At 39.2% G+C, this 23,375-nt stretch overlaps 1 protein-coding gene and 1 long non-coding RNA gene across 3 annotated transcripts; one reads left to right on the forward strand and one right to left on the reverse strand.

Annotated features, from left to right (window-relative positions):
- Positions 1–361: 361 nt before the first annotated feature.
- Positions 362–5,206, reverse strand: LOC134035007 (serine protease 27-like). 2 transcript variants are annotated; one of them, XM_062479773.1, is made up of 6 exons: positions 5,076–5,206; positions 3,446–3,466; positions 2,932–3,094; positions 2,563–2,831; positions 2,060–2,205; positions 362–1,957 (listed from the first exon to the last, which is right to left on the reverse strand). In XM_062479773.1, exons 1-6 carry the CDS (start codon positions 5,128–5,130, stop codon positions 1,637–1,639), a joined length of 975 nt encoding a protein of 324 aa, XP_062335757.1. In that variant the 5' UTR covers positions 5,131–5,206; the 3' UTR covers positions 362–1,636. The 2 variants fall into 2 exon arrangements, with proteins under 2 accessions (XP_062335757.1, XP_062335766.1); XM_062479782.1 differs by lacking the exon at positions 3,446–3,466 and having other exon boundaries at positions 2,932–3,108; positions 5,069–5,145.
- A 2,433-nt stretch (positions 5,207–7,639) lies between these two features.
- Positions 7,640–9,060, forward strand: LOC134035325 (uncharacterized). Its single transcript, XR_009932351.1, has 3 exons — positions 7,640–7,975; positions 8,559–8,693; positions 8,921–9,060. It is a non-coding gene; the product is annotated as an uncharacterized LOC134035325 (long non-coding RNA).
- Positions 9,061–23,375: the final 14,315 nt, after the last annotated feature.

Raw genomic sequence — 23,375 nt, forward strand, 5'->3', positions numbered from 1 at the left:
AAATAAATACAGAAATAAATGTACACAGAAATAAATAAATACAAAAATAAATACTGATATAAATGGCCATGTAAATAAATAAATACATAATTAAGATGTTTTCATACATTTATTTTTATATATTTACATTTTTTTATGTATAAATACATTTATTTATACATTTTTTTTTTTTTTTTTTTTATTTTGGCAGGTTTGGTCCTCCATAAAAAACCCAACCCTAGTAAAACGTCTACCAATAGTTAATTGATAGGTTGTCTCAATGTGTGTTGATACCTTAAGAATTTAATTCCCGGGAAGTGCTCAAATTGTCAGTAACAATTTGAATGAAAAGCCAAATAATTACAACAAAACTACTCGCAGGTTAGTGAATAATGTTTTAATACAGATGAAACAATCATATTTTATCATTAGTGTGTAGATGTATTAATTTAATAAGAAAATGATCTAATTATGATTATAACCCAAATGAAATGTTATACTTGGTTAACTATTCAGAAATACATTTAACACCTTTCTGATTAAATTATTATATTTAGTCAGCATAGCTTGTTTTAATTTATTAAAATTATGTTAATTAAAATGTTTAAATGGCAATACAGAAACACAATTGTTATAGTGATTTGAATCAGTGTAAATCGTTTTTATAACTGTATATCTTTCATTAAGTGCTAACCATACATGCAAGGAAATGTTTTTAAAACTTGCTTGTAAAATGATCTATTCTGTATGTCCCACCAATAGCCAGTGATGACATTTGTTATTTCCCTTAAATTTGCATCATATCGTTTGTTGAGTAGGCTACGTGTGTCTGAAAGGTCCAATGACATGCTCAAGGAAACTTTAGATTGATATAAACACAGTGCAATCCAGCCATTGACTTCATACATTGCTGGGGATAAAAGTGTCTGCTAAATTAATTTATGATGTAAACATAACATTTGTGAAACTGCAGGTGCAATATCTAAGCCATGAAATCTCAGAAATGACTTTTACAGTAAAACTCTTTCATAATAAAATAATAAATCATCTAAACAAAAAATCAGAAAACTGTAAATCCTTCATAAAGACAACCACAACTCTCTTCGATTATGGAATACATATATGTGCAGTATATCCCTGATAAGAAATAACTTGAGTATACTATAATCTTCTAGAGAGATTCAGTACACTTTAGTTGTGGCTACAGATGAGGTAGACCCTCAAAAGAGCAACATGGTGAATGCAGTGCCGATTACTATGACACAGGTTGGTTTTAGTGCTGCTAGTCATTCAAATCTGTGAAATACATTTTAAAAATTTGAAAGAATACATAATCTTTGACTATATGTACTGTGAAAAAAATTACAAACTGAATCTGACAAAGCTTATTCCAATTTAACTGCATTGCTTGACTAGAAACATTTTCTTGTAAGAAAATATTTGTCCTAATTTGTGGAATCCTATCATTGCTTAAATACATCAGCCCTTTATAATAAAAAAAAAACAATTCCTGAGTATGTTTTCTGTGTCACTGACAAAATGTCCTTAAATGATTTAGGGCAAAATAGGTTGTAAACATTCATGACTGAAAGCAAACTTCCTAGAAACATGTTATGGAATTCTAAACTTTTGTGGCAGTGTTCTGGTTCATCAAACCTTATTTGAGGAAAAACAAGACAATGTTGAGGGACAAGAGAAGGAGAGAAGAGAAGGAGGCCTGAGCTGGGGAAGCTCCATTGTTGGCTGGTGGTAAGCCAGTGCAGTTGGTACTTAGGTCAGAGTCAGTTCCACTAGAGCTGAAAGTAACAAATCCTGGCTGGCTGCTGGTGATTATGCTGTTGATCCACGTCTGGTACTTGGATACTCTGGCATAGACTCCTGGGAATTTGGCCAGAGCACAGCCTTTGCCAAAACTCACCACTCCAGACTGGATCCAGCGACCATCCTGTTTGCTGACCAAGGGACCCCCCGAGTCACCCTGGAGAGGGTTTAACAATGTCAGGGATTATCACTTTTTAAGCAATATAAAATGATTATTAATGATCAATTATCAAAAGAGTTACATTAAGTAGCATATTACCTGACAGGAGTCCTTTCCTCCAGCTTTTAAACCAGCACACAACATGTTGTCTGTGATAGAGCCCACTCCATAGTTACAGTTGCACTGTCTGTTCCCCACTATAGGCACATCTACTTCCTGGAGATTCCTAGGGGAGGGGAGGTTTACTGCAGAAACAGACTTCATTTAATCAGTAAATGTATCAGAAACTTTAAGATTCATAATTCTAAGTTCAAATTTGAGTTCCTTTCCCTGTATATCAGTAAAACTAATGTTTTCGTCTTCCTAGAATTGTAAACTATATGCCTACAAAAATATTGACTTAATTTATATGTTGGACTTTCACTTAAGAAAATTAACAAAATCTGTCAAACTCATGTGACTCTCATAGTAATACTGTAGTAAATGTACATTTCCAGTCAATGGTAACTTATTCAAGGTATTGATTATCTTTATTTGGATATCTTTAATCTAGGTCTGTAATACAGTTGTCTAGTATTTTAAGATACCTCATGAGTGCTCACCGTCTGAATTAATAGTCCCCCAACCAGTGACCCAGCTGACGATGCCTGCATTGTAGGTGCTGCCAGGTGCTGCTAAGCAGACAGGTTGGATATAGTTGGTAAAAGTCACAGGAGAGGACAGCTTCAGCAGACACATATCATTGTCGCTGGTACTGTCATTATAGTTGGGATTGCAGATGATCTTTGCCACTGAGCTGGACACCTGGTTTTGATTGGGTCGATCCAGGCTATTAGCTCCCAAGATGACCTGCAGTTTTGATAGGCTGGTGCTGGGGGAGGGGTGGGTAGTTGTTAAGTATATCACAAATAAATGTAGAAAATGTTTTGGTTAAATGCAAAATGGTACTGTAGATTTGTATGAATCCTTACCTGGAGAAACAGTGAGCAGCAGTCAGAACCCACTGGTTGTTGATGAGAGATCCTCCACAAAAATGGAAGGCTGATCGTTGTAGACTCGCCTGCCAGGGCCAGCCTCCCACTGGGGCGTCCTGACCACCCACAATCTTGGAGTTGAGTGCAGCCTGGCCACACACTGACAACAAAAGGGTGTTGTGTTATTATCCTTATGTAGCCTAAGTCTTATAATATTTTCAAGAGAATACATAGGGTTTACTAAAAAGGAAGCACCGCAAAATGTCTTTTTTTTGCAAGTGGACAGTATGCATCTTCCTTTGCTGTCATTTATAAAGTATGTCAGCCTTGAAGCCTTGCTTTTAAGACCCTCACCCTACATTCTAGGGCTCAGCCAATGAATGGTCAACATACACCAGTTCTATTGAAATGACCTTTATGTAGACCTTGATCTATTGTTCATCCATTGTCCAAGTATTGTGAATATGATTAAGACCGTAGAAATGAAAAGATTGATTGAAAATAAGCTTACCATTCAACTGTGAGTAACACCCTGAAAAAGGCATAACACCAGGTATTTAGTTTAGATTTATCTTCACGTGAATGTCAGAAACACTCCTGATAGGTTAAGAACATACAGTTGTAACAGTTGGCAAGGACCTTGAGATCCTTCTCTATGTCCTTCCTTTACTCTCTCTGCCTGTCAACAAATTACATTTTATTTGCTTCAGTCCCGCAAAATCTGATCTTATCTCTGAGTAAGCCTATAATGACGCTGGAATGTTGTAACACCTCTATTGTTCTCTATTGCCTCTATTGTTCTCTAAAATTCTGTTTTCTTAAAGCGCTAAACAACATGTAGTCTTCGAAGTGGCTGATGAGTCCATATCTCACATGCAAATCAGCGGTCTATGCAAAATATACAGCTCTGGAAAAAGCTGGAGACCACTGTAACTTTGTCTTTCATTTTTTCAAAAGTTGAGAAGGACAATTTTTTGTGAGGAACTGAAGGGTAAAATGTAAGAGGCCAATGCATATTTTACCCTTCTGTTCATCACCAGAACAATTGTATGAAATAAAAACATGCGCTGGTTTTGATTTTTCCAGAGCTGTACTTCAAAATGCACGCATCCAGGGATACAAAACAGACATGTAAGATGCTACCGCCAACAAGTATTTTTACAATTTCCCATTGAAAAGAATGTCATTCAACACTTTACTATGGCCAGATACATTTGTCACATATTATTGTTTACCAATGAAAATTCTAGAATTAATTGGGTGGTTGGAAATACTTTTTATACATGTAACTCTATTTATTCTTTTTTTAGTTTATAGTGATTCCTATTAAAAACTCAGATATCAGTCCCCAAAACAAACTTTTAATAATCCTGTAAAGGAATAATTTCAACCTGATTGTGTGGGTTTTGGTTTTTCACTGTCTAGTATTTCGTTTCTAGGTTCTGTGTTCTGGCTGTCATTTGGTTGTTTAGCGATGTACTGAGCCTACAGATATTTGAATATTTAGATTGTGTATAGACCTTTGCCCTGTATTTTTGACATTGAATATTGCCTAGCCCTTGGATTCATTTTTTCCTTGTGGATTAGCGACCTGTTTCTGTTTGTCTATGATTCTTGCCTTGTCCTTTTGGGAAAAATAAAACACATCACTGTGTACTCTCTGGGTATGGGTCCTCTTCCCTTTCTGGGATCTACCTGGGATCGTGACACTCATCAAGCACATTGTGAAACAATTCAAAGTATTTGTTTAATATATGTCTAAATGGCCTACATATACCATTGTGAAACTTTAATGATAAAGTTTTCAGTTATATCACTTCAAAGTCAAAGTCTCTTTATTGTCAAATGCACCGAATAACATGCGTCATTCTGAACAACGAAATTCTTGTGACATTGCACGCAACATCTACGTAGTTATTAAGAAATATAAAAAATAAAAATAACAGAAAAATATAAAATATATATAACTACAAAATATACATAACAGAAATGGGAATATGGACAGTGCAGACCTTAAGTATTATAAGTATGAGTGCTTGTTGTGCCAATAAATGGATACATATGAGTATTCATGTGATCAGTAAATCAGTGTTGCTGGTTTAAGTACTTTAGTACTGCATTAGAATAAAAGGAGAACTTACCTTTTGCCAGGAAGGCAACCAACAGAGTCCAGCATAGTGCTTTGCAGACTGCCATGTTTCAGTTTGTAAATTGTTAAAGATATGCGGTCCTTTTAAACAAAACTTTTCCACTCCTCCCTCTATACACAAACCTCTTCCTCGAACAATTTGCGGGCTCACTTGTCAGAGAAACCTGAAATACCTGTTTCCTCTACAAATTTTTATAAAACTCTAAACTCTCTCAAACCATAACCTTGGTTGATCTTGTGGATATGTCTTGTGGATATGTCTTACACTGTGGGAAAATTTCCCACGATGTACTGAACTCATATCCATGTTAATCAATCCCAATCTTTGTACTGCAATCATGTAACACCTTCACTGCTTGTAGAGCACATCTCTTAAACTGTATTGCCTATGTTTTCCCCTGCATCTGGGCTTATAACCCATACACCTGGTAGGTTCATCACTTGGTTATGGTTTAATTATCCATTTCCTGTGGCCATATACCTAGTTTCTGTTGTGTTCCACTCTGTATTAACATCTGTGTTGTCACATATCCTATCTGTATCTGTCTCTTTCAACAGAGGAGACTTTGAAAACATATAGACTTTGAAAACTATACTGCCTCACGCTACGGCTACACCAAGCGCGGAAATTCTGACGCGCGGAAAAAGAACGTTCACGGAGCGGATCTTTTATTTAGCCGGCTACACTGGACGCGTCAAAGATTTACATTTAAGATGAATCCGTTATCTGTTTTTCTGTGTTTGTTTACCAGACTCTATGTAAAAAGGGCCACGCAAACCTTGCGGAAAATAATAAAAATAGAAGCCAGTCTATTTATACATTTTCCGCACGGAAATTTCCGCACGGAAATTTCGTTTTCGCGTCTGGTGTAGCCACTCTCATTGCTTACAATGTATTAGAACTCTGCTGAGTCCACACTGCGTCCGCAAGGCAAAATTTCCGTGCTTGGTGTAGCCACGGCGTCATTATTCTTGTCGGGTGTTACTTATCTCCCCTCTCACAATTGACAAGTGTAGAAATATCATAACATGACTAATGCCACACTGTTGGTGGAAACACACAACGCATACTTCTAAACCCCACACAACTTTCTCATCTGGTACTATTTTTCATGGAGACAAATCCATAATGAATGAGACCTTAATCAATTGACATTGCAGTTGCCAGTTGCAGTTGCCATTGCTGTGAGTGGCAGCTGTCTCAGCACCTCTTCGTTTTTCGTTCGTTTTTTTGCTGTTTTCTCGACTTTTTCTTGACTTTGTTTTTGTTCTGTTGTGGTGGGTTTGTTTGTGTTGGGATGGTGTGCTTATCTACCTGCACGAATGTTTTTTTCGTGGTCTCGCTTGGCCGGTTGGACGTGTTTTTTTGGGGCCAGCCGGAGCAGCGGACACTACCGGCATTATTTGATTTGATTTGATTGGATGAGTTGGTTGCCATGACGTGGCGAGGGACTGCTAAACTGCGGAGCTTCGAAAGCCGATCCGCGGGTGCAGAGCTGGAGCAAAGCGGAATCAAGGGCGTAGGTTTGGTCTCAGCTTTGGTAGGGACACTTCTTTGTTCAGATTTTTTTTGTTGATATGTAGGTAATTGGTTCAGGTTTTATGGAGCTGTACTAGGCCTACATCATCTGTACTGGACTTCTGAGCAATGAAATCATATATGATGCATACATTTGGGCATACCAATTTATAGCACCTTTTTAATATCTACAAGTCTAAGTGTGAATGATAACATTCATGAGTAACATTGTCTAAACATCCCTTAAAAAACTGCAATTTAATGCAATCTTTACCAAAATTGACAATTCAACTTCTCACCTGAACCCCTGATGCTGATTCATCACCAACCTGCTCTACATCTGTAGCTTCAGGGTGCTGTTTTTCCTGCACAGTAATTTATCAATTTAATACAGTCACTAACCATGCTTATTTGACTGCTGACATTGGTCGAGATGACAGGGATATGCATATTACTATCCAAGGGATCATATAGGCCTACTTATTATCAGTTAACGCTAGCTAATATAGCTTTGAGCTGCTATACGACGTTGCCACAACATTGCCAGATATGGAACGCCGACAGGGTCAAATGTACTCGTAATTTAAACGCGTATTTTTGATCGGACACCCGTTTAGGAAGCGCCTGCAGCTGTTTCATAAGCGGCTGCAGCCGTAAATGTGCAGGCGAAAGTTACACATGAATGTACGCGTTAGTTAACGCTTTCAGGCGTTAAATAAACGCCTGTATGTTATGGAACGCCGACAGGGTCAAATGTATGGAACGCCGACAGGGTCAAATGTACTCGTAATTTAAACGCGTATTTTTGATTGGACACCCGTTTAGGAAGCGCCTGCAGCTGTTTCATAAGCGGCTGCAGCCGTAAATGTGCAGGCGAAAGTTACACATGAATGTACGCGTTAGTTAACGCTTGCAGGCGTTAAATAAACGCCTGTATATTTACACGTGCAATTACAGGCGTTAAATAAACGCCTGTATATTTACACATGCAATTGCAGGCGTTAAATAAACGCCTTTATATTTACACGTGCAATTGCAGGCGTTAAATAAACGCCTGTATATTTACACGTGCAATTGCAGGCGTTAAATAAACGCCACATGCAAATCACTGCCCACAATTTCCCTAGCTCCTCCTGCAGTTATCTGGGCTAGTATGATTTGATTCTTCCCTGTATTTTCAAGTACCAGCTCCTCCCCACTGTAGAAGCGGAAGATTTCAAAACAAGTTTAGCCCAGCACACAGAAGTTTGAAGGATGAGAAGATGGCAAGAAGGAACTTCCTAAGACAGTGTAAGCAGACACTAAATGACTGCACTCAGCTTTTGCTGTCGGATAACCCTGGACACGACGACCTTCAGTCCATGTTGACAAAGGTACAGTTTTTTCGAAATCATTATTTGTGACTTAATCGTAATCTTCACTGGCTAGCTAGGCTAACAGGGGTTTAACTTGGTCACTCGCTGTGCGGATAGCTTTTGTTTGTTTGTTTTTTAGCAATGGATTGCTACTGTGATACTTCTGCATTGCTAGCTAGCCAGTCACTGACTAGTCTAGACTGTTGGGTAAAGACTTGCTATTTGCGTTTCGTTTTTATCCGTGAAAGCTGCCATGTTAAGGCTGGACAGTCCATATCCAACTATCTGTCCCCTAGTTATGTAGCTAGCTAAACGAGTTAGCCTCAACCCCCAACCATCTGCTATCCTCAGTAGTCAGTACAGTAGGCTCCAGTGCTGCACATTCTTGACATTCATTTTTTGTTGTTACCTAAAGTCGATTAGTCTAGCTAGCTGGTATTTTGAGGCAAAACCACTGCTGAAGGCAAGCAAGCTCAACCTTCAACCTAGGCGACTATTTGTTCACATTCTTATGAGATATGGTCGATAAATTATTACTGGTTTAGATACAACAACAAAAAATACTAGCCTTGTCTACATTAACACCATTGTCTTCTTTCAGGCTGGAAACAATGCAGCGAAGCCTAGAGTGGGCAAAGCGGTACGCTCTTAAATGTTGCTTCAGCAGACGGCCTGATAGCTGAAGTGTCCGAGCTCATGCAGGAGAGTCGCACCCATGGTCGGCATGCACAACCAGGTGGGAACCATTTCAGTGGGGGTGGGTGCTCACAGCTCAGATAGTCCTTTGAGTTGTTTCACACATCGTTCACTTGCTGCCCATTGCATTTTCCCTTGTGCAGTATTTTTTACTGCCCTAATTCATTTGTTGTTAAATTGCAGTGGTATTTAACAGTGCATGCCTAGAGCTTGTGCAAGTTACAGTCTCTTAAATGTTGTAAGCACAGCATTGTATTATTGTTGCAGCCAGTTCCGGTTACCAGGATCCATTGACTTGGAGTGGAGCTAGAGGTGCTCCTCATTATCACATCACCGGAGAGCAACTGAGGGGTCTGATGATAGATGGCAGATATTCTTCACGTGTTCCATTCTACACTCAAACCACATCTAAGGTCAGTTGTGCTTGGGGTTGAATGCTATGAAATGCAAAGCTTTTAAATGCATGGTTTCCACAATTTTGGCATGAATGGGTTGTCAATAATCAAGTACTCTAGTGATACATTGTCTCATCTGGGCATTGTCAATCTTTCTGTCTTGTCAGGCACTTTGCATTAACCTGAAGGCAGCTGCCTTCCCATCAATGTTGCAGAGGCTGCACAGAAGGTACAGTGTTGCTGCTCTGAATTCTTTATAGCACATCGATGGAAACTACAGACTGAAGGTAGATGCTCACTCACTCACTCACTCACTCACTTTCTTGGTATATCTTGGTTATTTAAACTGTAGGTTGTAACATCTCAAATGCTATCAGGTAGCTCACTTGTTTATCAATTAGAGCAAGAACTGACATGGATATGTGGATAAGAATAGTTTTATGATGTTGCTGCTACTTTGGTTATTGATACAGTAGTAGCACCTTGAAATATACATGCTTATAGTGACAAAGTCCAATGTTATGTTTTTTGTGATTTCAGGTGGAGGATAGACATTATGTGTATCTGCCTTGAATCAACAGAGACATGGCAGACTTCTGCAACCAGTGGAACCACCATGGTTTAAGGACTGAGAGGCACCGGTCCCCTCTGCAGATTTTCATTAGGACTTGCCTTGCACAACAAATGCTACCTAACACTTCACGGTTCAGGACGGGGCCGTTCAGGACGGGGCGGCTCAGGATTTTTGCAAAAGATCATTCAAAAAAAACATCACATTTAAAAGCAAACCTTAATACAGTGAACACCATACTGTCATTGAAAGTAGTTACTGATTGAATACATCTAGTAGAGATGCTAGATACTGAGAACTTATGTCCTGCTGAGTTGTGAGTGATGAGGTTAAAATGATGTGATAATCACAGTTCGTTTAATCCTCACATGTATAAAAACTCACTGCTCAAAAGCATCCCTGAGCCTGCTTTTCATGTAGACTTTTGTGGTCCACCAAGGCATCCCTCTGCTCCAAGGTCCACTTATCGGACTGAACCCAACACGGAGAGTTCCTCAGAGGCCTCCAGCACCGCTTCCTGGGCCTCGTCCACAGTTTGTGCTAATTGTATGTAATTGAAATGAATGAATGAGCAACGGTACACTGTAAATCAATAACCTTGGAAAGATGTATCAATAATGAAACTTGGCTTCTCTTTTTATGCCGGAACTCTCCCCTGCTGGCAGCAATAAAAGAGAGCAGTGGAGAGTAGGACCATCTGTTTTTGGAGATATATTTGTAATTTACACCTTCTGATAACATTCTCTTGTGAAATTTTTTGTTTGTAATAAAGGATGATAAATTTGTATTTTATGTTGTCTTTTTCTTGTAGGTTTTTGGCAGATGCTTGCATTCAAAGTAATGAGATTTGAGTATAAAACCTCTTGATCTAGTCTGATACTTTTAACACCAAGTTATTCCTCTATTGATTCAATCCTACAAATAGTTTGGATGTTTTCTGAAATGCTGTGAAATTTTGTTAAAAAAAAAAAATCAGCAGAAAAATGCAGTCAGAGGCAGATGTATGACACTTAATTGTATGTATATATATATATATATTGTGTGATAGAAATGCAGGGTCTAAGCCTATATTATGTAATGTTTCTGTGGTTATCAAGAATTATCAATAGTATGTGCCTGCAGTACCGGAGGCTGCAGTTTCAGGACCGCAGTTCTAGGACCCTAGTTTTACCTGACAGCGAATTAGATGACAAAAGGCAGTTTCACTCTATTAAGCAAATTGGATGACGAAAGGCAGTGTCACTAGATCTCAACAAAGCAGTGTCACTAGATCGCAACAAGATATTTGAAGGGTTTGAGAGGCAAGAAACAAGGAAAACTCTGGGAAATGTGATTATTCAGATATGGATATATTTAAAATATATATACAATAATAAACAATAACAATCGCAGTATCACATCCATCCACCCCTCCACCAAATACACCTGCATCGCTCCATCCAACTCTTCATCATTCCCTCCACCCCATCAACCACTCTTGAGAGCAACATTTTGAAGCTGAAGTTTCAGCACCGCATTTCTAGGATTTCTAGATTTTCGCGACCACCAAAAGACCAAAAAGAGTGCGACCAAAGCAGTATTCCCCACAAATAGTACTTTCTGTCTTCAACTTTGTTGTTAACAGTTGTATGTAACTGCAATTAGCTCATTGTTAGGTAAAGACAATCATATATCTCAGGGACTGCTTTTGATAACACAGACTGGTCAGTGTTTTTTGACAACACACTTGATGAGGCAGTGGAGGCTTTGTCAGCATATGTGATGATGTTTGACCTGTAGCTCTTACATCAATGGTGATGAAGAGTTTTGAATGTCTGATACTTTTGCAACTACAAGAGACAGTCCAGAACCTGGCAGATCAACTCCAGTTTGCTTCCATGAAGAGTAGAAGTCTAGACGATGTTGCCCTTACATTGCTGCATCATGTACATTCCCATCTGGAAAAACTAAAAGGCTAGGCTTGTGTTTGTGGAATATCTCTAGTGCCTTTAACAGAATGTAACCACATCTGTTGGGAATACTATACTAAACGTGTAAATCCTTGATTCATACTGCAGATAATTTAATTCCTAACACACACACAGGGTTCTGTCTTCTCCCCGGTCAAAATACTGCAATATACGTATTCTGATTCATTTCATTATTTTATTCTATGCTCTATTATACATAAATATCAAAGTTACCTGAGGAAATATAAGTTCAACTCTAATCTGTTATACTTTATGTGTGTGATGTGGAATGGATGGGGCTGCAGAGGATCCACCGCTATCCTTCTCTTCTGCTGCTGGTGGTGAACATCTATGGTGGATGGATGGGCTGCATGAGGAGGCTTCCTTTGGTGTGGATGGACATGCTAGAATGAACTGTTTTGTATTGGACATGACTCAAAAAATTGAACACGTCGATGGATCAGATCATCTTTCATATACCTGTAAATACTGCACATACCTGTGTGCATACTACATTTTGTATGTGTCTGACACCACAAAGTTCTGTAAAAGTGAAGTTATATTCTATTCTATTTGCTATGGCTTTTGCAGTCCCTCAACCACAAATGTATAATGTTAGAGAGGCAAGACACAAGGACGACTCTCAGGGCAGATTCAAGATATACATTGTTTATTTTTAACAATTAGTAAACAAACAATGACAATCACCCCTCCATATCACTCCATCAACCTATGTTGTTATGAAACAAGCTACATTCACTTCTTCTTCTCGTTATAATTTAATGTCGAGCCGTAACCTACATTCACTACTGCAGGAAAATATTGATTATCTGTTCCGGTCCATGGTTATCCAATTCGATAGGTGGCAATCACCTGTTCTAGGCCTGGATGGACTGTGTGGCCTCAGCATTTAGTAATGCTGCACTTGTTGCTGGAAGCGTGGAGAAACACAAGGCAGCTGTAACCATCAATGCCACCATGGATGACTATCCTCCACCTGAAATCTAGAAATGTCTGAAATGTCTATGCTAGCCCCTGGCTAGCATAGACATTTCTAGCTCTGCTTCACAATATTGCGTTATGTATAAGTTCATGTAATACATACATGTTAATAAAGTATCAGACATACATGATACAACACACCAGTAACCAATTGACATTGAATCGAGATGGTGCTGCTGTCTGTCCCGCCGAAAACCATTCAAACAGGTTGACAGCAGTGGGGTTTTCGTTTAACTACAGGGAGCTACCGGAACCACGTGACAAAAAAGCTCTATCTTTTTTCCTGTTTCACTGGCAGTGAGTGTTCACAATGTTGTATTTCACTCCATTCTACACCAAACACGTCAGGGAGGACTGCCTTTTGTAGATACGAGTCTGCTGAAGATAGCCAGAGTATCGGATTTCTTTAACCGAGCCTGTTTCATTCATCATTTGCCTGAGAAAGCGACTTCCGTTGGCCAGCTTCATTGAAAACCATTCAAACCGGTTGACAGCAGTGGGGTTTTTTGGAACTACAGCGAGCTACATGAACCACGTGATCACGTGTCGGCGAGATCAAAGCGTGTCGCAACTCTTTTTCTATGGCTCGGAACAGGCGGTGAGGACGAGTTTGTTCGTCCAGTGAATACACATAATAACCTATACTAACCTTATAAACCTATGTAGTTGTGTTTCAACAAGTTGTGTTCAGGAATAGATTGGTAACCATTTCTGATCTGAATGTCAATTATTATTATATGAGGAAACTTATCTCTTGTGCTACTTCTATCATCTGACTACCACTAATTTTCTAACTGCTCTCTAACTGACTTTCCCTCTTTTCTGTGACTGTCCAAAACTACGTCCATCTATGCTTGAATTATATAATGTAACTTTCTAGATATCCATGACAGGATTTATATTTAGTTGTACTGTAAGTACATGTCATGATGCTAGAAAGACTCACTCATTTCTCAAAACCTTTCGTGCCTTATGGGTTTCATTTGGTTAGTATTGTATAGGATCTGTGGGGGCTTTCCTCAGCCTGGTTTCTGGTCAAAGAGGAGACGGGAGTCTGGTTCGATTTCTGGTTCAATGTGTTCTCAAGTTCTTTATTCAAATCATAGGTACACACAGTGGGCCTATCGCGGTTGAAGGCCTAGCATAAGCATAAACATCAGTCATTCTTATACTCTTTACACAAGACACTCCCTTCAAAGGATCTTGGCCTATTCTGGCTCTCCCTGTTTCCGTGTCAGCGTTTTTATCAGTCTGTTCTCTTCTTATCAGTTGCAAAAGGGACTAAAGTTCATCCTTTCGTCTACAGGTGCTTTCTAATGTTCTTTCCCATCTCTATTTCTTGGTGTATGTTCTTCCTAACGTCAGTTATGGCCTTTCTTGGTCTAACCTTTGGCCAGTGACAGTTCGTCTTCGGTAACTGACCCTGCATGTCCACTACAGCGGAGCGGGCGAGCGTCAACGCCCGGTTCATTGACAATGAATTGGAAGCCGACGCCCTGCGCCGCCCGCTCCGGTGTAGTGGTCACGCACCGTAAGATCTTGTTATGTGCTGCATCTTGTTATTTATTTTTGCAATGCTAGTTCACCAGAGGTAACTATTCAGTTCTTAGTCAGTGAGGTCGTTTTAGGATGACTTCAGACAGTTCAGTGCTAGTTCACGTCAGGACAATCAAGTAGTTCAGTGACGGTAATCTCATACAGTTTTTGGCCACAACAGATCCTAATCTGGTTATTCCAGTTAAGTCTTTCTCCAAAATGAATTCCTTCTGTACTTCCTTCTGTAGACTATTTAGTCATATGAATAGTTGACAGAGAACAACATCATGTGCCTTGGCATTTTGTCATGAAATTAGTTTGGCTTCTCTTTGATGGGTGCTATGATCCAAAGATGAACAAACACAACTGAATCAGTGTTCATATATCTCAGCAGACGCTCTTATCCAGAGCGACTTACAGTAAGTACAGGGACATTCCCCCGAGGAAAGTAGGGTGAAGTGCCTTGCCCAAGGACACAACGTCAGTTGGCATGACCTGGAATCGAACTGGCAACCTTCGGATTACTAGCCCGATTCCCTCACCGCTCAGCCACCTGACTATACCTATAGTATATAAATCAATTTATTCTACTCAACGATTTGAAGTTTTCACTCGTTCGACATTCCTGAGACAGCAACGCGCGCAGGTAGAATACTATACATGTTGCCTTCCCGGTCTGTTAAAATTGATGCCAAATAAGTTATTTTTTGACGTAAAAAGCTAGCCCTAGCTATCGAACGAGTGAAAACTTCACATCGTAGAGTAGAATAAATTGATTTATATACTATAGGTATACTAAAATGTGGATAGTACACTTTTAGTTCACTTTTGATATACTTTTAAGTATTCTTTGAAAATAGTTCACTTTTGATATACTTTTAAGGAGTATACTTAGAAAAAGTTCACTTTTGATATACTTTAAAGTATGCTTTGAGAATAGTTCACTTTTGATATACTTTTTCAAGAAGTATACTTAGAAAACAGTTCACTTTTGATGTACTTTTAAGTATGCTTTGAAAATAGTTCACATTTGATATACTTTTAAGAAGTATGCTTAGAAACAGAAAATGGTATACATTTCTTCTGGAGTAGGATGTACGTTTTCTATTATTATACAGCAAAAACAGTCAAAATAATTTTAAAGTACATTACAGGTTACATTTTTTAGATCCATCTCATTCTAATTATTCATGTCTAGGAAAATCTATTATGCATTGCACATTGAATCTTTTTTGGTAGTGAAGCTGTAACCTTAATTACTGGCAAAACATTTTGAAGCCCTATACTCTTATACTAATAATTATCAATTGGAATATTTATGACCCTGCATGTCCAGTAGCTCTGGATAAGAGCGTCTGCTAAATGACTAAATTTAAATTTAAATTCCTCCCCCAAACAGAATCAACTGGGAGCGTGCATCCCCCTCGGACTTGGCACGGTATCACACTCACGCCGATGCCCTCCTAGCTGAAATTGAATTGCCAACCAATGCTCTTTTAAGCCAAAACCCAAATTGTAAGAGCAACGACCACCGAATTTCTGTTGACAACTTTATTTCTGATACAGTCGCAGCTCTTAAAAGTGCAGCTACGACTTCTTTCCCGTCAAGGAAATTTGCTACTTCCCACGCGATTCCTGGCTGGAATTCCGTCGTTAAAGAGTATCATACCACAGCTCGAGACGCATTCATTCTTTGGCGTGAATTCGATCGGCCGAGGCATGGGGCCATTTGGGACTTAATGAGATCAACCCGGGCCAAATTTAAACTTGCTCTTAGAGAGTGTCGCCGCAGGGAAGCCCAGCACAGGGCAGATGCGCTCGCCTCTAGTTTACGTAAGGGGGTCAAGTAGGCTTCTGGTCAACCCTACGGTCTCAAAATGGCTCCAGGTCGAACCTTCCTTGCAATATTGATGGTCACAGTGGCGCGTCCGATATTGCCAGTATGTGGAGGCAACATTACGACTCACTGCTGAACTCTGTTGGTCCTAATGATTGTAAGCCATCTGTAGATGACACAATTAACACAGACGTCAGCTATAACCCTGGTATGTCAGCACCTGTACCTGAAGTAGGCGCAGCAATCAACAGGCTACCAAATGGGAAGTCGTGCGATGCTGACGGTCTATCAGCTGAGCATTTAAAGCACGCGAGACCTCGGCCTACCGTTTTGTTGTCCCTTTTGTTTTCGGCCATGTTAGTGCACAGCCATGTTTCCCCTATCCTACTCAAGGTCAGTCTTATTCCAATAATCAAGAAACAAAACCTCAACCCTTCTATTAAGAATAATTACCGTCCCATTGCTATTTCTAGTCCCATTTTTTTATTATTTGAATCGCTTCTGCTCAACCGCCTGGAGAAGCACCTGTCTTCTCCAGCGAATAAATTTGGTTTTAAAAAGCATCATGGTACAGACATGTACACCTTTGACGCCAAGAGGCGAAAGCTGACGCATTCTTTTGCGGCTCGCCTCCTGGCGTATGGGTTGACATAGTTAGGCTCTTGTTACTCTCGGACGCTTTCTCCAGGAGCCAGTTTTGGAGAAACTACTGCTACACTGTACATAGGCCATGAGATGCCGCCTAACTGTTGTTTTTATTTAAGTATTTTAGTTAAGTAGATTCATGTCTCTTGTATGTAATGTATTCGGGTATGGGCCATTGCGCCCGAAATAAACAATAAATAAGTCTCATTAATGGCTCATTTTGTTTTCATTAGGAAAGAAAATTAGCAGTACCAGAGCTAATATTGAGCAATATATGAGTCATATATATTTAAATGAAAAAAATCAAGGACACTTTCAACAAATGCTTAAACAAATGGACCCTTTATTTAATGTTAAAGGCCATATGGCAGGTTAATTTTTCCAACAAATTTGCGCTATTCACTTGTTGGTAATAAACATTTAAACTGTTATCCATTGTATCTGATGTTGTTGGGTATCACAAAACGGAATATAATACGAAAAAGTAGCTACTTTTTGCAATGATTCTTCTTTCTCCCACAATGCATTGCTGACGTCACATTGGGGAGACGACCGACCAAAGCCCGAAATCGACATCGATTAGAAATAAACACTAGGCTAGTACCAGAGAATGTCTAATATGGTCTCTGCTAGTACCATCAAAACATGGGACATCTAATCGGAAATGTGTTTACAACATCGGGGAAAATATTTAATTAGGGATGATCTTGGGGGGATTTCTAGGTGGCACTGGCAAGTTAGCCCATAGCTAGCCCATAGCATGTTTGACAAGAAGACTAGCTAGTGAAGGATTCTAAATCTATGTGTCTATTCCAATATGTAATGATAGTATTCAATGACACAAATCTGTGTTATAGAAAGAGTGGTCTGGAGTCGCAGAGGTCCCATAATATCAGCTTTAATGCAGCAGTTGGAAATCAACAAGTACAGAGCTCTGGGGTTGTCTACGTTTCCCTACCCGCAACAGAGTTTGGGCTGGTTCACAAAGTCCAACTGTCTATCTGTCCCTCCCCAGCATATATTTATACAGTGCAATTGAAACACAAGTATCAAAAAAGGGTTGAGCTTGTTCTCTCGTGCATCAGGGAGTTGTTCTTGCCTACGCGTCCCACCTGCTCGGGTGCCGTCTCCACCCAGCTTCAAGGTTGTTTCTGAAAATGAAGAGATAGAGACACAAAGAACAGCCTGCTTCCCACACTCAGTGTGAGACCCAATGTTTAAGCCTGGGCACACTTCTAAGTTCATAACTTTAATAAGCACAATGCATAACTTTAATAAGCACAATATATTCTTTACTAGCTAACCAGCCATGTCACTGTACAAAAATCAATATCAAGATTTTCACGAACAAAGTATCGGCCATATACTACTAGTAGTACTAGGCTACAGTATGGCCGCAGCCTGTGGAGCGAGTTGAATAGCAAATGGATGTGAGTTGATCGCATCAAAGTTGACATATTCTCCAAACAGTAATTATAATTTGACAGTATGTTTAACAACAAGACTAGCCAGCTATTGAGCTATGTCATTGTCCCCAAATCAAATCAAGATTTTTATGAAGAAAATAATCGGCATGTCGTGTTGGCCGTACTGTACTGAAGTTTCAATTTCAATTTTTTAATTAGTTTATTTGATCAAGAGGGACAGTGTACATTCATAAACATTAAAATGTAAATGCACCCAATTATAACCAAAAGGCTAATTTCCATTGGCAGTCCCTCTGCCAGAGGGAAAAAGGCTATACAACCTAAAAAAAAAAAGGCATTAACGTATATCAAACATAACATTGACAATAAATACAAAAAAAAAAAAGAAACAATAAAATAAAATCCCAATATACAAGTTCTACTGCTTACCCACTAGTGATCACATTTTTGGTTATTTATCAACCATGTTTTGAGATTACTTTTAAAACAGTTGGATGAGGTTGATTCTCTAATGTTTTGAGGGAGATGGTTCCATTCCCGGGCTGACCTAATTGAGAAAACCGACTGTCCAAATACACTTTTTTTTTAAGGAATAACAGTCTCCTCTTGCTGCCCCTCGAGTAGCACTGGTTGCTGGTGTTCTAAACTTGACTAGGCTGCATAGTGGTGGGGGGGCCAGGTTAAACCGGATTTTGAACATTAAACAGCAGTTCTTGAATGTGATCATGTTGTCCCAACTTAAAAGTCTGTATTTATGGAGGACTGAACAGTGATGGTGTGATTTAGGTTTTTTGTCAAGTACTGTAGACATGTCTATGCTGTAGACTGTAGAACCTTGCGGTAAGGGCTTAGTTGCTATGACAACATCTGTTATTAGGTTACGGCATTATTTTAGCATAATTTATTACGAAAGGAATTAAGTGTGTTATTTGTAACTGCAGAAAATGTTGACTGGGTTCTGCTTTTCCGCTAAACTGTCATTTTATTAAACGAGTGAGTAGATAACTCACTTCATTGACACTAGCGCCAGCCATCTGCGTTTGAGTTGTTGATAAATGGAAGTAGCGTTGGGGTTAAATTTAGAAGCTTAATAAAAATGCATACGCTATTTGTTAAGACAACTTTTTCAATATTTTATTCCTCCAACAGATATAGGTTTTCATCAGGTTTAAATGTATCAATCTTTTGCCGTTGTGTCACTATTTTGTCCGCCATCTTTTCTTTTTTTGCGAAGTGTCTTATTTTTCCCATAATGCCAAGCGCAACAGGTTATCTAAGTCAGTCTTACGTTAGTCACTGATAGTGAAGCTTTTAAAACAGGTAAATTGAAGTGTCTATGGCAAGTCAGACATAAAGATACATTTACGTCTAAGACTAGGTCTGGCCCCTGAAAATGGACACCCCTGCAGCCAATCAGAATCGAGTATTCACCCAGACCATGGTATAAAGCTTGTTAATTAAACCGATTATCATACCACTATAAGACAGCAAACTAATGCAGCAAGCGTATCCATGTTAGCAAGGCCAAGGTTATGTTAGACATTGACTAGCTAGCTTGCTGAACGTTAGCCTAGGAAACACTTAAAATTCCTAAACATGGATCCTGCCATTCTCAAGAATATTCAATCATGTATGATAATCGGCTTAATAAGATCAGCTATTTCACTTATATTTGGTGGGCTGATACCAGACAATTGTTGTTACCAGGGTTGTTATAGTCCACATAGAAACATTAATGTGATTGGCTAAAATTGGAAGAGACATCTGATAGACTGCAGAGAAAATCTTTTAGAGAAAATTAGGAATGGCGGGAAAGGTACTTAGGAATGGTTCGCTTGACCCGATGTTAGTTTCCTCAAGGATCACAATGACTCTTGCTTAGAGACTTGTTGCTCTTGTGGTTAGTGGTAACTGACTTAAATTTTTGTATTCGCTGTGATATATTGTTTTTATTATTGTTGCTTGCTTTTTCCACAGGTACACTTGCACTTATAGCAGTTCATGTTGTTTAATTGTAACTTGTTTAACTACATGCTCTTATGGTTCTTCCCTTTGGCACTTATTTTGGTTGTTCACAATGTGTGCTTCATGTTTTGGCTACTCGCAATGTTTTTGTGGCTATCTCGTCGTTATGATCAGTGACCTATGCACTTTGTAAAGCTCACACTTGGAAGTCGCTTTGGATAAAAGCGTCTGCTAAATGAATAAATGTAAATGTAAAATGCATTTGTGAATCTAAGTGCGTCGGGAAAGTTAAAAAAAATCCACACTCAAATGCAGGGATTTGAAACTCGTGTTCATCTGATTTGAAACTCGTGTTCGTCAGGTTGCAAATAAATGTAATGGGGTCATTTATTTGTGAATCACAAAATACATTTGTGAATAGCGTGAAATTTATTTGTGAATCACCCAAGGCGATGTGACACTATAGTAAAGGTCTGCGGACGCACCTACCACACAGGAATGCTGTTACACAAGGTGTTAACTGAAGCTTTCTAAAAAAGCTTTGGCACTGAGATGGTGTAATGACTACAATGCTGACGTACTAAGCCACTCATCCCATTGTGACGTGTGGTCTTTGTTTTCAGTCACAGATATAGCTTCTGCATTTTGTATTTTCAATCATCAAATAATATTTTGCCTCCAAACACACTGCATCTGAAATATTGGCCAATCAATTACCATAAATAATTGTAGAAATGGAGGTGCCTGAAATAGCACTTATGTGTTATGCATTTCAGCCTCACAAGAGAAATGTTTGTCACTAGATAGATAGATAAGATACTTTATTAATCCCGTGGGGAAATTCAGGTATCTCTCACAGCTCTCATACCAACAACAACCACAGACAATATGTACAGACAACACGATACAATACAAACAGACAACACAACAAGGCCATGTACAGAGTAGATAAGATAAAAACGTAGAACGTAGGGTGCTGAGCTGCCCGCTACGGAGGCTGCTGGACTGTCCTGCCAGGACACGGCGGAGGGGATGACTGACACCACCCACGATGGCCAAGAGCTTGCCCCGCATCTGTATCTTCACAACAGTCACCGCCTTCAGGCCCGTAAAGATTACCCCCGCAGCTCCCGCACCGCGGGGGGCTTCGCAGGGATGGGGGGCCTCGCGTGGCAGGCCCCCCGTTTTGTTTTTGTTTTTTTTAATCCAATTTGAATTACATGGGATGTCTTATTGTCTTGTCTGTGTTTCCAGAGTTGATATAAAAATAAAGGAAAGTATATTTAATTGTGCTTTCTTTGTTAGGTAAGTGACATGACGAAGTAGGTCAGATGGTCACACAGACCGGCGAGCCCGCTGCAAATAGGTAGCTAACTGTAGCGTAGCGTAGGAAAAGCGCCATTCAAAACAGAAAATTCCGGAATTAAATGCCAAACTTCCCAAAATTACAAATTTCTTTTTCGACCAGCCGGTGAAGGATGCACTCATCTGCCAGAAGAGACAGGTATTGTACTGTTTGCTATAGCTAACATTACTGTACCACATAGCTAACGTTAGCCTATACTTTGACAGCTGTACTGCTCTGTCTGTGTTGTGCTTCCTAGCGTTAACAGAGCCTCCTTTCCAAGAACCAGGAAAATTAGCCTTGCTCCTTTATTGACTTCCTATCAAGCTGACAACATTGAAATGGAGTGAAACTACAATAAAAAGATCAAGTAGAAAAAGTGCTTAATTATAAAATATATTACATAACTGACATTATTAGCAAACATGATAACGTATGCGACAGTAGTATCATGCAGTTGCAGCGATTGCGTTTGACTATTTAAACATACAAAAAACATAATCAAAGTTACAATAAGTCATTGTATTTCAGTTATATACATATTATGATCGTGTAAAACGTACAGTCATTGCTTTCTACAAGATTCACACAACAAAAAATGGCTCCATTTATGATTTAGCGAACACGCTAATGCTTATCAATCTATTAACGTTACAAAAGATTAACACTGCAGTCAGATAGCTACCCTGTTTGCTATTGTTTATTGCCTGTTTGAAATAGGCCTACGTATTTCAGAGTAGGGCTAGCCATAATCTAGTAATTTAAAGGCTGGTCGTTGATTGAAGATAATAATGGGGATATGTTTAAGATTGAGATTAGACTCAAATGTGGGTAATTGGATGTGTAGGCCTACATGTTATTTTTGCATAGGGTTCAATTCAAACATTAAAAGAAAGGGTGAGATAGCAGAATTCTTCAAAAAGCTGAGCAAACAGGATCAGGTGTAAATAGGCCCAGTCCTTGCACCAGCCCAAGACCTCAGAGCAGCTCCCTCCCCGAGGCTACAGGCACAAGGTCAGAGCATACTAGGCAGTCAGTCACATGCCAAGTTTAGCTTGTGTTTGTAGGCCACACATGTAAGCCTACACAAACGTTTTTTTCCGATTAAGCCTCACTTCAAAATGTTGGTTGTTGATTCATGTGTTCTTGTTTTGATGGCTGTGGCATTTTTTGTGTGAGTATACACTAATAGTTATATTTTAATGTAAAAGAAGGATCTAACCTGGTAAACCCAGAGAATATATTCATGAAAACAGAGTGACCAAAGTCTCTCCAGTTTGTGAGTAGCCTACAGTACAGTGTGTAAGAAAGAAATGAGTTGGAATTCAGATGTACAAACACAGTGTATTCATAGTAAATGTAGAATTTGATTAAAGTAACCCTAGTGGACCATACTAGTCCACACTGAATAACTCAGGCTTAAGTGAATTTGAATTTCTATTTCTCATCAGCAATCATATTAATAAGTTACACTGCTTAGATGCCAGGCTAAGGTTACACACAGATTTTCAGTCATGGTCTGTGGATCCCCTGAAGTAGCCCTGGCCACCCCATATATAAAAGTCTGGTTCCGTCACTGATGCTGAGACCAAACGAAATACTAATATGATTTCCTGGCGTACTGCCAGCTCTCTTTCTGCAACTCACGATTCACGAAGTGTTTCCGACTGCCACTTCAGCCAATTAACTTAAATGACATCATCTTGTCTCGCAGGCTTGAGGGCACATTGGTTAACTTGGAAATGTATTTTTCACTTTTTTCGGCGACGAACATAGTATAGATAATAATACGAATGAGTTTTGCAAATAGATATTTTTTTCGAAAATTAACAAAATATTGGTGGGGACGATTGTATCTTTCCCAAACTTTGGTTGTGACGAGTCCCTATGGTCCCTATACAAACCTACGCCCTTGCGTCTACCAATAGTTAATTGATAGGTTATCTCAATGTGTGTTGATACCTTAAGAATTTAATTCCCAGGAAGTGCTCAAATTGTCAGTAACAATTTTAATGAAAAGCCAAATAATTACAACAAAACTACTCGCAGG

Source organism: Osmerus eperlanus, chromosome 2 (genome assembly GCF_963692335.1).
Source record: "Osmerus eperlanus chromosome 2, fOsmEpe2.1, whole genome shotgun sequence".
Lineage (NCBI taxonomy): Eukaryota > Metazoa > Chordata > Actinopteri > Osmeriformes > Osmeridae > Osmerus > Osmerus eperlanus.